This window comes from Rattus norvegicus, chromosome 17, assembly GCF_036323735.1.
Source record: "Rattus norvegicus strain BN/NHsdMcwi chromosome 17, GRCr8, whole genome shotgun sequence".
Lineage (NCBI taxonomy): Eukaryota > Metazoa > Chordata > Mammalia > Rodentia > Muridae > Rattus > Rattus norvegicus.
Genome location: NC_086035.1, coordinates 40,794,675 through 40,809,935, shown reverse-complemented (window position 1 = coordinate 40,809,935; position 15,261 = coordinate 40,794,675). Strand labels below are relative to the sequence as shown.

At 46.2% G+C, this 15,261-nt stretch overlaps 1 protein-coding gene across 15 annotated transcripts in view; it reads left to right on the top strand.

The window, feature by feature from the left end:
- Positions 1-15,261, top strand: part of Ripor2 (RHO family interacting cell polarization regulator 2) — a 223,841-nt gene that overhangs the window by 165,676 nt on the left and 42,904 nt on the right. For 14 of the 15 annotated variants that reach the window (XM_017600533.3, XM_017600530.3, XM_017600531.3 and 11 more), the window contains exons 7-11: positions 319-468; positions 3,572-3,635; positions 11,887-11,930; positions 14,656-14,781; positions 15,058-15,206. In XM_017600533.3, the coding sequence (XP_017456022.1) occupies positions 319-468; positions 3,572-3,635; positions 11,887-11,930; positions 14,656-14,781; positions 15,058-15,206 (533 nt within the window). Of the gene's footprint in view, positions 1-318; positions 469-3,571; positions 3,636-11,886; positions 11,931-13,813; positions 13,922-14,655; positions 14,782-15,057; positions 15,207-15,261 lie in introns of all 15 variants that reach the window. The other variant, NM_001014009.3, reaches the window with a different exon arrangement.

Below are 15,261 nucleotides of genomic sequence, written 5' to 3'. Positions count from 1 at the left end.
GCTAGGATTATAGGCATGTGCTAGGCCAGCTGCCTAAGCCAATTTAAACAATCCCAGGAGTTGCCTCAAAGACAGGAAAGAGCCTTTTCAACTTGTATAATTTCAAAACATGATTCAAACAAAATCTTCTTTGAAACAAACAGACAAATGGGAATGTGACTGTGTTGGAAATGAGTAAGTGACTGATCTAAGGAATCCCCCTTGACAATTCACTGCTTCTCTAGTACAGAAATGTACCTTTAAGGGCATGACAACAGCCTATGGGACTTCTCTCTATCATGACAGTTATTTATCTGTTTCCTGTTTGGGCTCTGGCAGGTAGATGAGCTCTATGAAGCCTATTGTATCCAACGGCGTCTCCAAGATGGTGCCAGCAAAATGAAGCAAGCCTTTGCGACATCCCCTGCCAGCAAGGCTGCCCGGGAGAGTCTGTCTGAGATCAACCGCAGCTACAAGGAGTACACAGAGGTAAAGCCTGCAGTCTTGTTCCATGGCCAGGTCAAAATAGCTAGTCATTGTGAGAAAGAGGGAAGCAACAACACACAAACCCATTCCATACTCTAGAAACACACACACACACACACACACACACACACACACACACACACACACACACACACGCCTGTAATCCCAGCTACTCAGGAAGTTGAGGAAGAGGGATTGATTGCAATTTCAAGTGAACTTGGGCTACTTGAGTGAGTTCAAAGCAAAGCTGGGCAGTCCAGTGAGACCATGGTTCAAATGTAAACAACAACAACAACAAAGTAGAAAGAGAGCTGGGAAAGTAGGTCAGTGGAAGAGCATTATTTACCTGGCAGGCTGTGGCTCCTCCCCCATATTTGAAAAAAAAAAAAGCTGCAAGTAAGCAAGGTGGTGGTGGAATTGTCTAAACTAAGCCATAAAGTTTAATATTCCACCATTTAAATTCACTTTTAAATTCTGTAGTGTGCTAGCCCACACCCAGTTTTGATATTAGACTCCATTCTGCTACAGTTCTGTGCATGTGCATGCGTGCGTGTGTGCGTGTGCGTGTGCGTGTGTGTGTGTGTGTGTGTGTGTGTGTTTGTGTGTGTGTGTGTGTGTACACGCACGTGCATGAGAGAGGGAGGAGAGAGAGGAGAGAGAGAGAGAAACAGAAATGTATCTTCCTGGTTTCTGACAGTCTCTGGGGTCCCAGGATCATCAGACAGGGAGGGTGTCACCCCCTAGGGGTCACCTCACACTTCACACTTGCATGCCTTTCATGAAGAGGCTGAATTATTAAAGCTGCACTCTCACTGTTCCTGGAGACTTTATTCAGAGATCAGATGTCATCAGTGAAGTCATGGCTTGAGCGGAATCTAGTGGGCAATCGGCAGAGCCAAGCTTCTGCCTTAGGATCTCTTCATGCTCTCACCACAGGCTGCTTGAACCAAATAAGTCTTTCTTTTCTCATGATTTAACATTAGGCCCTTCTTTGCCTAAATTCAGAAGAATATTTTTTAAATTCATAGAATAAGCTGGGCTTAGTATAATTCCCAACACTTGTGAGACTGAAGCAGGAGTGTTACTGTAATTTGAGGTCATCCTGAGCTGAAGAACAGTGACTACTAGGCCAGCTAGGACTAGCAAGAACATGTCTCGAAATAATTAAGAGCTGTGGCGATCACTCAGTCACTAAAGTGCTTGCTGGAAGAGGGTACCGAACCACCTGTAGCTATAGTTACTCGTCACAGCGTAGGTGCTGGGGACTGTAGGTACCAGGGATTGACCTCAGGTCCTCGGGAAGAACAACCTGTGTTTTTGTTTTTTGTTTTTGTTTGTTTGTTTGTTTGTTTTGTTTTTTTCCGGAACTGAGGACCGAACCCAGGGCCTTGTGCTTGCCAGGCAAGCGTTCTACCACTGAGCTAAATCCCCAACCCCCAGCCTGTGTTCTTCACCACTGAGTCATCTCTCCAGCCCTGTCGCCTGCTTTTTGAGCATGCCCAAACGACAGGAACCAGCAAAGGCCCCGATGAGCATTACGGTTTTGAGCACTGATAATCCTAAGTGATCCTGCAACCCCCAGAGCAGTTTTCCAAGCATTTTTTCATTTGGAACAGTGTTCATCCCTGGCTGTATGCAGGGTGACTTCAGCTGTTAACCTAGTAGCCCCTGAGTTCTTAAGACAGTAGTAGCATTCCCAACATTAAAGTGCCTGATGACACACCTGGTATGTCTCGGAACCAGTCCCCAGCAGAAAGGCCCCAGGCTCTGAGGAAACAAACGGTTTCCAGTGCTGAGGTTTTCTTTTCAAAGCTTTCAAGCTATTCAGAGCTCAGACCTGAGGAAATGCTCCTGGGCTTTGCCAAGCTTTCTGAAGTACTGAGGACTTCCTATGAGAAGGATAACGCCATTCTCCCCGTGTCCGTGTCCCACGAGAGCAGCAGCCGAGCAGAACGAAGAATCAAATAAGAAGGGAGCCTGAGGACTCCCGAGAGCTCCCTGAAGCCCTGCTTGAGCCTGTTGGCATTTCCTAAGTGGCCTCAGTTTTGTCGGAATGGCCACTTGTACAGGCCTGAGCCTCAGTGAAGCTGGCCATGAGGAAGAGGTATGCAAAAGCAGAGATGGCCAGTGCTGTTTACTGTAGCAGAGAGGCTTGCAAGGCTTGCCCTAGCAGAGAGAGCTATCCTGACTGGGACACTTGAAGTCCACCTCTGTCTCATCAGGTCATCTGATACTAGGACAGGAGAATGGGTGTGATCAGGGATTGTAGCCCTCAGTGTCTCATTCCTTTAACACCCCAGTGAGGAGGGGACCCCTACTACGCAGGGATCATTCTGGGGCTTCATAACATCCCATTGAAAGTCTGCCTCACTTGAGTAGAATCAAATTCCTATGTTCTTCATCCCCCTGCCCGAAGTTTTGTCTCTGTGTGTACCCATGTCTGTGTGTGACAAAGAGAGGTGGGTATAGAAACCTGAGGAAGACCTCAGTTCTCATCCTCCGGGGTGCTACCATCCATTTCATTGGGGTTTGTTTGTTTCGAGACAGGGTCTCTCACTGGTCTGGAACCCTCTGAGTAAGCTAGACTTACAGGCAGCCCCAGAGGGTAACCTCTCGGCCTTCCCTCTACTAAGATTACAAGCACATACCACCACACCTGGCTGCCTCTTTCTTAATTTTGTTAAATTTAGCAAGTAAAAGATAGGTATAAATCTATGGTATATATTATGATATTATGAAACAGGCACACCCTAGAGACTAGCTGACCCAGCTTGTTTAAACCTGGAGCATGGATCTCTCTTCCTATGTGTGCCTGGGCTGATTCCCCATCACAATAGTCCTGCCGTTTTGTACAGTCCCAAGTTTGCTCTTAGAACATCCACATTCTAGAGTTGTCTGACTTCTTTGAGATCATTTAACTTGTTCACCTAGGCCCAGCTATCTCATGCACTGGAAGCGTTACCTCATTCTACCTGTCTTGCCTCGGGTACTGTGTACTCACAGAAAACCAGAACATGCCTCTTGTTCAATGCTATCACTGTTGAAATGCCTTGTGCCACTGTGTAGAGGAAGGTGGATCTAACACCATTTCCTTTGCTCTTTGCAGAACATGTGCACCATTGAAGCGGAGTTGGAGAGTCTGCTGGGAGAATTCTCCATCAAGATGAAAGGTAACCTGTCCTTGTTCAGAGAGGGATGAAGGTGCTCTGTATACTGAGCTTCATGAGGAGGAGTGCTATGGCAAAGACATAGGGTCAACTGCGCTCAGGCCTTCCTTCCACTCACGCTAATTTCTTGATGAGTCTCTCCTTGAACCTTGCCTTTTTATTTGAAAATGTTGTTTATTGATTGAGTGAAGCAGCAAACCTCAGAATCCATCCCCACAACTCAGTAAGCACCAAGGCCTTGCCATGTTCTCTTTTCCCTTTGATGAACTAGAAAACTCCAGAGGAGGAAAAGCCAAGTATGTCAGGCAGTGCATGTAAACTTCAGTACAGTTCTGAAAGAACAGGGCCATCTTATATAACCACAGTGCCAAGGCCCGTTGTTCCATTACCACATCTAACGAAATTAGCAAGCCCTTGTTATTAACCTAGTTTGTCTGCAGATATCCCCAGCTGTCTCACAAATGCTTCCTAGAGTTGCAGTGCTTCAGTTAAGGCCCACGCAAGGTCCATGTGTTATAATTGGCTCCCTTTAGTTATAGTTGGGCTCCCTTTAATCTAACACCAACCCCATCTGACTTCTAGACTTGCCTGGCAGCCTCTTTACACTGTCATTTAGCCATCTGTTTGTTTATCTGCTTTGAATATTTTCTTTTTAGTTCAAAGTTTTTCTGTATAATTCAGGCTCGTCTCAAACTCAAAGCAATCAATCCTCCTCCTGTACCAGGCCAAGCACTGGGACTATAGTCCTGTCTCACCATCCCCATCTCACCATCCCCATCTCACCATCCCCGTCTCACCATACCTGCCTCAGCATCCCCATCTCACCATACCCGTCTCACCATACCCATCTCACCACACCTATCTCACCATACCCATCTCACCATCCCCATCTCACCACACCTATCTCACCATGCCCATCTCACCATCCCCATCTCACCACACCTATCTCACCATACCCAACTACCATACCCGTCTCATCATGGCTTGCTGTCATATCATTCATTTTATTTGTCCCCCTGCTCCCATGTTGTTGTGAATCAGTTCTAATGCGAGCATTGTTGTTTAGACCACAGCACCTGCAGCACAAAAGAAGAAAAGGGAACTTCACTTAGACGTGCCTTACGCTGAGTGTCCACAGTATCCATCAGGGCTGTGGGACAGTGCCATCATGGCCAGTCCTTTTCTCCCCTGTTATGGCTCATTTGGCTGCAGCTGAGCATCTGGGGCCCTACAGTCTTTTCTCCGGGTTTGTTTGCTGGTTTAACAGTTTGATCCTTAGGTTGCTAATGGAGATTATTACCTTCCCTACTTTCTGCAATAAGAAAAGTGAAAGGGGGAAACACCCTTTAAAGGTGGTTCTGGGTGGAGCTGGAGAGATGGCATAGTGGTTAAGAACACCAGTGGTTCTTGAGGAGGATGTGGGTTCAGTTTCCAGTGCCTACATGGCAGCTTACAACCATTGGTAACTCCAGTTCCCGGGGATCTGATAACCTCTTCTGGTCTCCTCAGGCAGCGGGCAATGCTGTGAAGTACATACATAGCACCTCGCCTGTATTGGACATCTTTGTCTTTCCAACTCTCCAGGTCCATTTGTTTCCACTTAGGTCTCTACCTGAGTCAGTGGTTCAAAACCACTCTAGATCCATGCTCTCTCTCAGCATTTCAGAATCTATACAGCAGGATGGAGATTCCAGAGGTCTCTTTAAACTTTCAGGATGATTCTGTCAGCAGCCTGGTTCACTGCAGCCTAGCATACAAGTGAAGTTACTTTGCCAATGTTAACACAAGGATTGCCCATGTCCCACGGCATGTAGGCCAGCACACGGAGAGTGAGGTCACCACCTCTGTTAACATAGGACAGCTCACGTCCTGTTTCTGATGATCACTGGTATCAGATGCTTCCTTCTTTGATGAGAGGGATAATTTCTTCTATTTCATGTGTGGAAGCCAGTAACCAAAAGACGTTAGATGACTTCTCCGAGGCCACACAGTAAGCTGATGTCAGACCTGAAGCTGAATCCTCGGGTCCTGGCTCCTACATTAGTTACTTTCCCATCTCTATGACAAATACCTGATTTAAAAAGGAACTTTGGGGAGAAAGGGTTTGCTGTGGTTTATGGCTTGAGTTGGGGACAGTTGGTGATGGCAGGGAGGATATAAAAGAGCTCATGGCTGTGGGGGTCTGCAGCTAAGACTCCTCAAATTTCCCAGGACCAGGAGCAGAAAAGGGGCCCATGCTGGTGCTCAGCCACCTCATACACCCAATTGTTTGTGTATTTGTTTGTTTGTTTTATTCAGTTCAATACCCAAGCCTATGGTCCCCCGCATTCTGTGTGTGTCTTAACTTCTAAATTAATTGACCTTGGAAACACCCACATGGACACATCCAAAGGGATATGCCTCACTAATTCTCAGTGCCCCGCCCCTTCCTTTCCTTTCCTTTCCTTTCCTTTCCTTTCCTTTCCTTTCCTCTCCTTTCCTTCTTGTTGGACAGTGATCTCATGTAATATTTGCTACATAGCTGAAGCCGGCCTTGAACTCTTGATATTCTTACCGCTCACTACCCACTGAGTGTTAGGGTTGTAGTTACTGTCTCCAGCAGTAAGGTAGACATACATAGTTTGTATAGCTAAAGTTATATTTTATTATATTGAGGGTCATCATACAAGGTTGACACTCTAAATTCTTAACTATGGTCCTTAGCCTATCTCCCCAAATCTGCTCACCTGTGACCTATTTTTGCTAAAGGTCTGGTTTTGTTCTCTAACAGTAGTCCTGGCTCAGGAGACTCTCAGACCTCATGGGTCCCTAGCTAAGCTATTTTTACATTTTTACATGTCTAAAAGGCTTTTCTTACTATGCTTATTACAGTCAGCCAACACCAGACCCAGCCTTCTAGGCATTTTTTATTCAAGCAATTTAACCATGGGAATCGACCATCATAGCTGTCAGTACATGACCACCTCAATGCCACATTATGAAAGAAGTTCTAAGAATTGAGCAGACACTATCAACCATTGCTCAAATGCCAGTTTTTCCTAGAGAAGGAATTCCCTTCAACCTAAAACATAGGCACCTGAAAGGTATGGCATGGGGAAGGGACTACCCACCCACCCACGAGATCCAAACCTCAGACCTGGAGGTAGTAAGCTTCTGTCACGGGTGGAGGTGCCCTGGTCACCAACTGTGAGCTGAGTGACTTGAGCCAGTGAATGCTTGCTGGAGCCATCTGCTCTGCTGTCCCTCTGCCTACTTTTCTCATCTGCTTCCTTGGTTGCCCTAAACTCAACTTCTATCACCTCTGTCCTATGAAGTAAAAAGCCCAGGAACTGCAGCTATGACCACACACACACACACACACACACACACACACACACACACACACACGGCTGCACACATGCCCTATCCTTTTCTTCCTCTACAAAAGGAGTGAGAAGACCTCCCAGATTCCACGACATCCCGGATTCTCACGAGCCACCCTGCCTGTTTATTATGTTTGATTAGTGTGAACTACCCCCACCCCTGTATCCAAAAACAACCACTTGCATCACATTGTCAGAGCTGACAAGCCCTAAGTTCCTCCCACCATACCCTCCCACACTTCCCTTTTGCTCAACCCCACAACTAACTACAATATGAAAGGCAGTTGTCCTGGTGATGGTGATGACAAAAACATGGGACACGAGCTGCTGAGCTATGCCCACCAGCCTTTGCCACCTCATGACCCCTGGACACCACAGTTGTCTGGAGATGCAGGGTGGAGGGGAACCTCTGAGGAGCACATCCTCACTCAGTGGGCATATATGAGCATCTGGACCAATCACATGACCAGACTGCTGAGCCCAGGATGGATGGAGGGTAATGGAGGGCAGAGGCCAGAGGATCGGAGTGTAAAGCTAGCTTGGGCTACACAGTAAAAGGTCTCAAAAGAAAAAAGAAAATCAAGTCAGGTTTGGCAGTCCACCCTAATCTTAGCACTCTTGAGGCTGAGGCAGGAGGATTGTGAGGTTGTGGCCAGCCTGGTCTTTAGAGTGAGACAATGTCAGAAAGAAAAGAAAAGAAAAGAAAAGAAAAGAAAAGAAAAGAAAAGAAAAGAAGGGAGGGAGAGAGGGAGGGAGGGAGGAAGGAAGGAAGGGAGGAAGGAAGGAAGGAAGGAAGGAAGGAAGGAAGGAAGGAAGGAAAGGGAAGGGAAGGGAAGGGAAGGGAAGGGAAGGGAAGGGAAGGGAAGGGAAGGGAAGGGAAGGGAAGGGAAGGGAAGGGAAGGGAAGGGAAGAGAGAAATCAAAAAAGAAAAATTAAAAATTTTAAGAGCAGATTCACTGAGGAGAGGGTTGGAGAGTGGAGAGAGCTTCCTAAAATAACCTTTGGTTAGAACAACTAAACTGAAAGTCTCTCCTGAAAGTGGGAACAAAGCTGTCAGGAACAGTGTTGTGACCCCTGCGTTCTGTAGATGTGCATTGGGGAGCTGTTTAGACCAGATTCTGAAAACCCATAAGTGCCCAGCTAAGGAGACCTGGATTCAGGACCCCAAACCAGGAAAGAAGCTAAGAATTATAATCTCTTACAGAAAACTGCTTTTCTTCCCAACAGTCACCTCATTTCAAATGCCAGGAGCACACATGTCCGGAGGTCAGTGCTAGCTAGGCACCATGACCTTTAGGGCAAGGCCAGCCACTGGTGAACTAGGAAGCCTGCCCATAAAGCAGAAAGGCCAGTATTAAGACTTCCAGCTATCTGGTACTTGGCAACTTGCCTTATAGTCTGAGGCACACTCTTAGGAAGGTCATGGCATAACTGGGAAACAATGGAGTACTTCTCTGACAAGAATCGTTTCTGAGCCAAGGGAGCCAGTGGCACAGGGAGCCAGGTGAGCTGCAGTATGGCTGTATGTAGCTGTGAGGCTGTATCAGAAACTTTCCTGCACTGGGATAAATTCTCTGAAAGAGGCAACTGAAGAAGAAAAGGATTCGTTGTGGCTTAGGGTTTGGAGGAATCTGGTCTACTGTGGGAAGGGGAGCTGTGGTAGTTGGAGGGGCTTGCAGCTGAGGCAGGGGTTAGGACAGATTAGGAAGCCAAACAGAGGCTGGAAGCAGAGCCAGGCTATAAACCTCAACAACCACTCTCCAGTGTCTGATTCCCTCCAGCTAGGCCCTAACTCCTGAAGACTCCATAGCCTCCCAAAACAGAGCTATCCAGCTGGTGACCAAATGATCACACATGAGCCTGGGGACATCATTTATTCACACAGTCACACCAGGGGCAGCCCCCTGTCCTCCATTCAGGCTGTGGAAGAGCTTTTACATCATAATGCTGGAGCAAGGAAAAAGATCAAAATGGTGGAAGGCCCATGTGAGGGAACCCAGGGATGGTTTCTGAGTGGCCACAATGACAATTTAGCTGATACAACAATTACCACCAAGCAGCTGAGAAAACACTGGGCTTTCTGCAGCTGTAGAAATGCCAGCAGGGCCTCTGGCCAGAATTGGAAGAACCCAGCCAGGCCCCAGAGTCTGGCTATCACTGCCCGAGCTTCTGCATAGGTGCTCCCACTGCAGCCTGGACCATGAACACTATGGCCTGGGATCTTTGAAATGTATTGCCTGGAACTGGTTCCTCCTGCCTGCTGCCCTTCTGCTGTAATCATTGTCACCAGAGGCTGGGAGATGCCTTACAAGGAATGCCAATAAAGTGCTTCATTCCATGGGCAACAAGACCCAAAATTCATCACAACTACAGCCCGCCCTCTCCAGTGAAGGTCTTCACATGTGAAATTTCTGGTGATTTTGAGAAGGGAGATCATCAAAGAATTTGCCCCCACCCCCCTTCTCAACTTATCCATCATGGTGCATGCTCAGCTTCCCTAAAACAGGGTCCCTATTGTCACCTCATATGTAAACGGGCAGCGGATTAACCAGGAGCTGATAGTTTGTAGGTTTTCAAAGGGTAAATCGGGTTTTGTTAGAATTAGCACATCAGGCTTAGATTCATAAAAGCCAGCCAGTGATGCTTTCTTTCAGATGTATTTTTGTGGGGGTGGAAAAAAAAAAGCCTAAGTACTCCAGAACTATTCATGAAAATAGCTTCCTCCAATCCTGCTTTTATTGCAGTGGGAGCTCCTAAGTGGCCCATTAGCTTCTAATTGTTAGTGAGACTTGGTCCTAGATAGACGGGCTTGCCAAGTCAGAGGCGTGCCAAGTTTGATGACTGCTGCCATCTATTGGCAAAGGATGGTAAAAGGCGAGTCCATTTTGAAGCTTCCCTGGATTCATCTTATTCATAATCATGCCTGTGGGCCAATGGGAAACAGATTTGTCCATTCGAGATCCTCACCATCTATTAATTGAACCATTCATTGAAGGTAAAACATACAGTGTGACATCATCCTTGTAATGTCTACACGGGTAAAACCTTGTTGGCTAGAAACACAACCGAGGGCAGGGAAGACAGCATAAAGCTAGCAAAAGGATGTGAGTTTGCATCTGCAGAACCTACATGAGAAGCTGGGCATAGTGTCATGTGATCATAATCCCAACTTGGCCCCGGAGGCAGGGGAGCCGAGTCCCTGTGCTTTCTGGCCAGCCAATCTAACCAAACAGCTACCTCTGGGTTCAGTAAGAGATCCTATCTCAAAATAAAATAAAATAAAATTAAGCTGTATGAAGCAATTGAGGAAGACAATATCAGCATCAGTATCGAACTCTGGCCTCCACAAGCACGGGCACACAGGTGCACATGCATACATGCACAAGCATGTACAAACATACGAGAAACACTCTCCCCCAGGACTCAAAGGCTGGAAATGAAAAACATCTGTGCTAAATTTTTTCCCTGCTATTTTGTCAGAAATTTTTTTCATGAGAAAATTAAAAATATAAATTAGTATTTTCACCCTCACACAGTGGGCTTTTGGTAAATATCTATAGGAAGGGGGAAAGGGTGGCAAGAGCTGGGACTCCCAAGCTGTCCCAGGGTGGTGGCCATGTAGTCTGACTAGGTGTTGCTGCTGAAGCAGTAGGCCTCAAGTGGCACTATCTACTCCAAAGTGACTGCAGATGGCACAGGGGAAGGGAAGCCACCTTATGCTAACTTGTTCTGTCAATCAACACAGACTACAGGCATCTCAGAGGAAGGAACCTTATTTGAGAAAATCCCCCGCTAAGATCCAGCCATAGAATATTTTCTTACTTTGTGATTGGTGGGGAGGGGTCCAGCCCATCATGAGTGGGGCCATCCATGCACTGGGAATCCTGTTCTATAAGGAAGCAGGCTGAGAAAGCCAATAAGCAGCAACCCTCCACAGCCTCTGTATCCCATGACCTCTGTGTCAGCTCCTGACTCTAGGTTCCTGCCCTGTTGGAGTTCCCGTCCTGACTTCCATTCAGACAATGAAACTTCAGCTAAACAAACCCTTTCTTCCCCACTGATAACTGAGCGCACACCTCTTCTTTTGAAGAAACAGACTATTGGCAGTTGATTGGATTTGGCTTGTTTTCTTTTCTTTATTCATATTTATTTTTATGTGAATTTGAGTTCTCCCCTCATGGGTAGACACGAGGCATGAGGGTGTCAGATTCTGGAGTTGCAGACAGTTATGAGCTGCCACCTGGGTGCTGGGAATTGAACCCATGTACTCTGGAAGAGCAGTCAATGCTCACAACTGCTAAGCCATCTCCCCAGCTCCTTGGTTTGCTTTCTTAATCACCAGTTTGGGGTACATAACAGTCTATTTCTAGCAAGGTCACAACCATCAACAGTGACATCACTGTGCCGTATTTTAAAAAAAAGGAGAAAAACAGTAGAAAAAATTAGAAAAACTGTTTTTCTGCTGCAGACAATCAATAGGCATGGGGACAAGGGCTCACAAGGGAGGTATTTAGTGCAACAAATCTTGGGACAAAAGGACAAACAAGAGGCCAGTTTATTTTCATGGGAATATTTTGGTCAGGGAAAGACTATGTCTTTCTGGTCCTGCTGCCCTGATCTTGAGATCTGCCAAAGGCACACAGAGTTCTAACCACCCAACAGCCTGGTCCTGGAAGCCTCCTCCCATTATCCTATCGGGATGTGTCCTGCTAGCTGTAATGGATAGAATCCCTCTACATCCCTGCAAGGGCTATTCTCTGAAGATGCTTCTAAACCTGTTACCTGAGTCTTCTCCACTCTCCCATGTTACTTGGGTTTTTATCCATGATAAATTGGGTCGCCAAAGAAAGGAACTGTGTTCTGCAACTCACAGCCCAATCTCTTGTTTACAGGTCTGGCTGGCTTTGCCCGCCTCTGTCCTGGAGATCAATATGAAGTAAGTAACATGTTGGTCTGCATGTTGGCATTGAAGGGTTGAAGGGCAGGAGCTGGCTGTAGTTTTGTTGTTGTTACTGCTGCTGGTGGTGGTATTTTAGTACTATTAGCCAAGGAACTTGTACGTGCTGAACAAGTTCTCTACCATTGAGCTACGTCTTCAGTCAATGTTTTAATTTTTAAAAGTGTGTGTGTGTATGTGTGTGTGTGTGTGTGTGTGTGTGTGTGTGTGTATGTGTGTGTGTGTGTGTGTAGGGGGTGTCTTGCAGGTATGTGCACAGGAGCATAGGTATCTACAGAGACCAAAGCTTGAGTTTTGGGCAGTTGTGAGCTTCGTGTAGATGTTGGGAACTGAACTCAAGTCCTCTGCAAGAATAGTATATGTTCTTAATGGCTGAGCCATTCTCTGCCTCTGCTTTTTATTTTTAAAACAGCAGTTTGTAAAGTTGCTCAGGCTAACCTTGAACTTGTTGTGATCCTCCTGCCTCAGTTCGGATGTTAGGCATGTACCACCAAGCCTCAGTCCAGTTGTTAACTATTTTTGCTTCGTTTGTCTTTTAACATTTTGAGCCAGTGAGAAAGTTTGGAGGGTAATCTGAGAACTGATGTGTGGAACATGGCGGTTCCATATACCCCATCGCTACCTTCCTCGTGCTACATTGCTCACTACCAATCATGACCCTCCATCCCTAAGTTCCTCTCCTAACACTGAAAGGACAGTCTTTCACATAAGCCCCAGACTGCCTCTTTATTGGGTATATTCTCTCTCTCTCTCTCTCTCTCTCTCTCTCTCTCTCTCTCTCAACACAAATATAGGTGCTGCTCCTTGGTAGGTTTATTGGTCCCAAAGAATAGGGCTGAGGAAGTCGAAACTGGGCTAAGGCAAAGGGGTTCATGGATCTTAGGCAAGGAGTGATGGTGGATGGTGAGCTAGGAGGAGGGATGGTGCCCAAGTATCAGCAAACTCTAAGCCCCTGGACCAGCACTTGAATGGGCTGGCCATGTCAGAAAGGTGGGTTGCATCAACTGCTAAAAATACAGAACTAGGCTTTTGGCGGCATTCCTTTGTTTAGAGTTTTCTCAGTGTAGACTAGGTTGGGAGAAGAAGGGTAGACAACGGGGTTTCCCAGCTAGTGCAAGAGCAAGCAATGGGCTCCAACCAAACACTCTTCAACAAATGCTATGTGATAGAACAGTTTGTGATCTCGCAATGTCCCCAACTGTACATTGTAGCAGCTTTTCTTTCTGATCTAAGATCTAATCTAGTGTTGTGACAGAATCAAAGTCTTATGACTGAAAATAGATAAAACCTACCATGTGTGTCCAATTCATGACCTGGGGACTCCATGCTGCCAAGAATATAAATGTGGCCTGACACAAAATCATACACACACATTAGGAGATATTTTTGTGTATGTGAAAATCTTGGGTCACTCAATTGCACAGTACTTGAATGTGAATTTCTTTTTTTTTTTTTTTTTTTTGGTCTTTTTTTCGGAGCTGGGGACCGAACCCAGGGCCTTGTGCTTCCTAGGCAAGCGCTCTACCACTGAGCTAAATCCCCAGCCCCAAATGTGAATTTCTGTATGACAATGCCATCTGCTCATCCCAAAGGTTGAACATGACCAACACCTAATTATAAAGTTTTCTTTACAAAAAAAAATGTACTTATAAACCAAATGGTTGCTCATACCTGAAGGGATTGTTATTTGAGACAGCCTGAACCACATAGTAAGACCCTGTCTCAGACACAAAACAACCAAAACTTTCTTAAAATCAAAAGGCCATTTGTCTCAACTTTCTTCAAAAGAGCATGCATGTAATAATTTCATCTCCTTGCAAAGGCTCTGAGGCCACTCACACCAACTGCCCTCCTCTGCCCAGAGTATGGACGGTCCCAACCCTTACCAGCGTCAGCAGGGGGAGGTCTATTTCTCTCTGCTGGCTACCCGTAGAATTGGAGATGGTTCTTGTCTCTCTAAAGGAGCTAGGGTCAACAGAGCTCCAGTTCTGATGGCTGATAGATTAATGTAGGGTTAAAAGAAAAAAAAAAAGACAAGTTTTATATGAGTGGATAGACTGACACAGAGCTATGACCTCTTTTTAAAATACCTATGTAGGTTTGTTTTTTATTTTATATGTGAGTGCTTACCTCATGTATGTCTGTACACTCTGTGTGTGTGTGTGTGTGTGTGTGTGTGTGTGTGTGTGTGTGTGATGCCTGAAGAGGACAGAAGAGGGTAGAAGAGGGTGTTGAATCTCTGGTAAGCCATGGTGTGGGTTCTGGAAACCAAACCTCAGTCCTCTACAAGAGCAGCAAGTACTCTTAGCCAGTGAGCCAACTCTCCTTCCCATTACTAAAGAAATGCCCACACCCTCAGCTAGAGAACCAGAATGCACCCCTTAACTAGTCCAGATGTGCTACATTGTAGCTTTGGTATTAGCACTCAGGAGTCAGAGGCAGGTAGACGACTTTGAGTTGGAGGCCAGTCAGATCTACTTTGTGAGTTCCAGGGTAACCAGGGATACATAGTGAGACTCTGTTTCAAGTACATAAATTAAGTTGAATCTCCTCTACATTCCTCCTGGACTCCTCTGAGAATGCAGACTGGGGATGGGAAGGAGAATGAAGGGTGTGGGCCCATTTCCTGACCCTTAGATCTGGGCAATTGGGAGGGAAGGTAGAGTCTGGGAAAACAGGAGGCTCCCTAATGTCTTCACCCCAGATTTTCATGAAATATGGCCGGCAGAGGTGGAAACTCAAGGGCAAAATAGAAGTGAATGGCAAACAGAGCTGGGATGGAGAAGAAACCGTCTTCCTGCCCCTCATAGTTGGGTTCATTTCAATCAAGGTACAGTGTGTCCGTGCCTTTTGTTGTCTTTCCTTCCTTCCTGGTATCATGGCCCAATGATCCCTTGGTGGGGACCCTCCATCCCATAGGCTTCTCTCTGTGCAAAGCTTCTTTGCTCTCAAAGAGCTGCTCTCAAAGCCCAGAGACAACATAACTGTAACGCAGTAACATTTTTTAAAATAACTGACAGATATCGTTCTAAAATAAGGAATTGACTGACTAAGAAAAACCAAAGATAAGACATCCCTCCTTTTCTCCCCTCTCCTTCTCTACCAGGTCACGGAACTCAAAGGACTGGCAACTCACATCCTAGTAGGCAGTGTGACCTGCGAGACCAAAGAGCTGTTTGCAGCCCGACCCCAGGTGGTGGCTGTTGACATCAATGACCTTGGTACCATCAAACTGAACCTGGAAATCACCTGGTAGTAAGTTCCTTTTTTTCAAGTTCATCATGGAAAGGCAAGGGCTGATGGGTAGTGT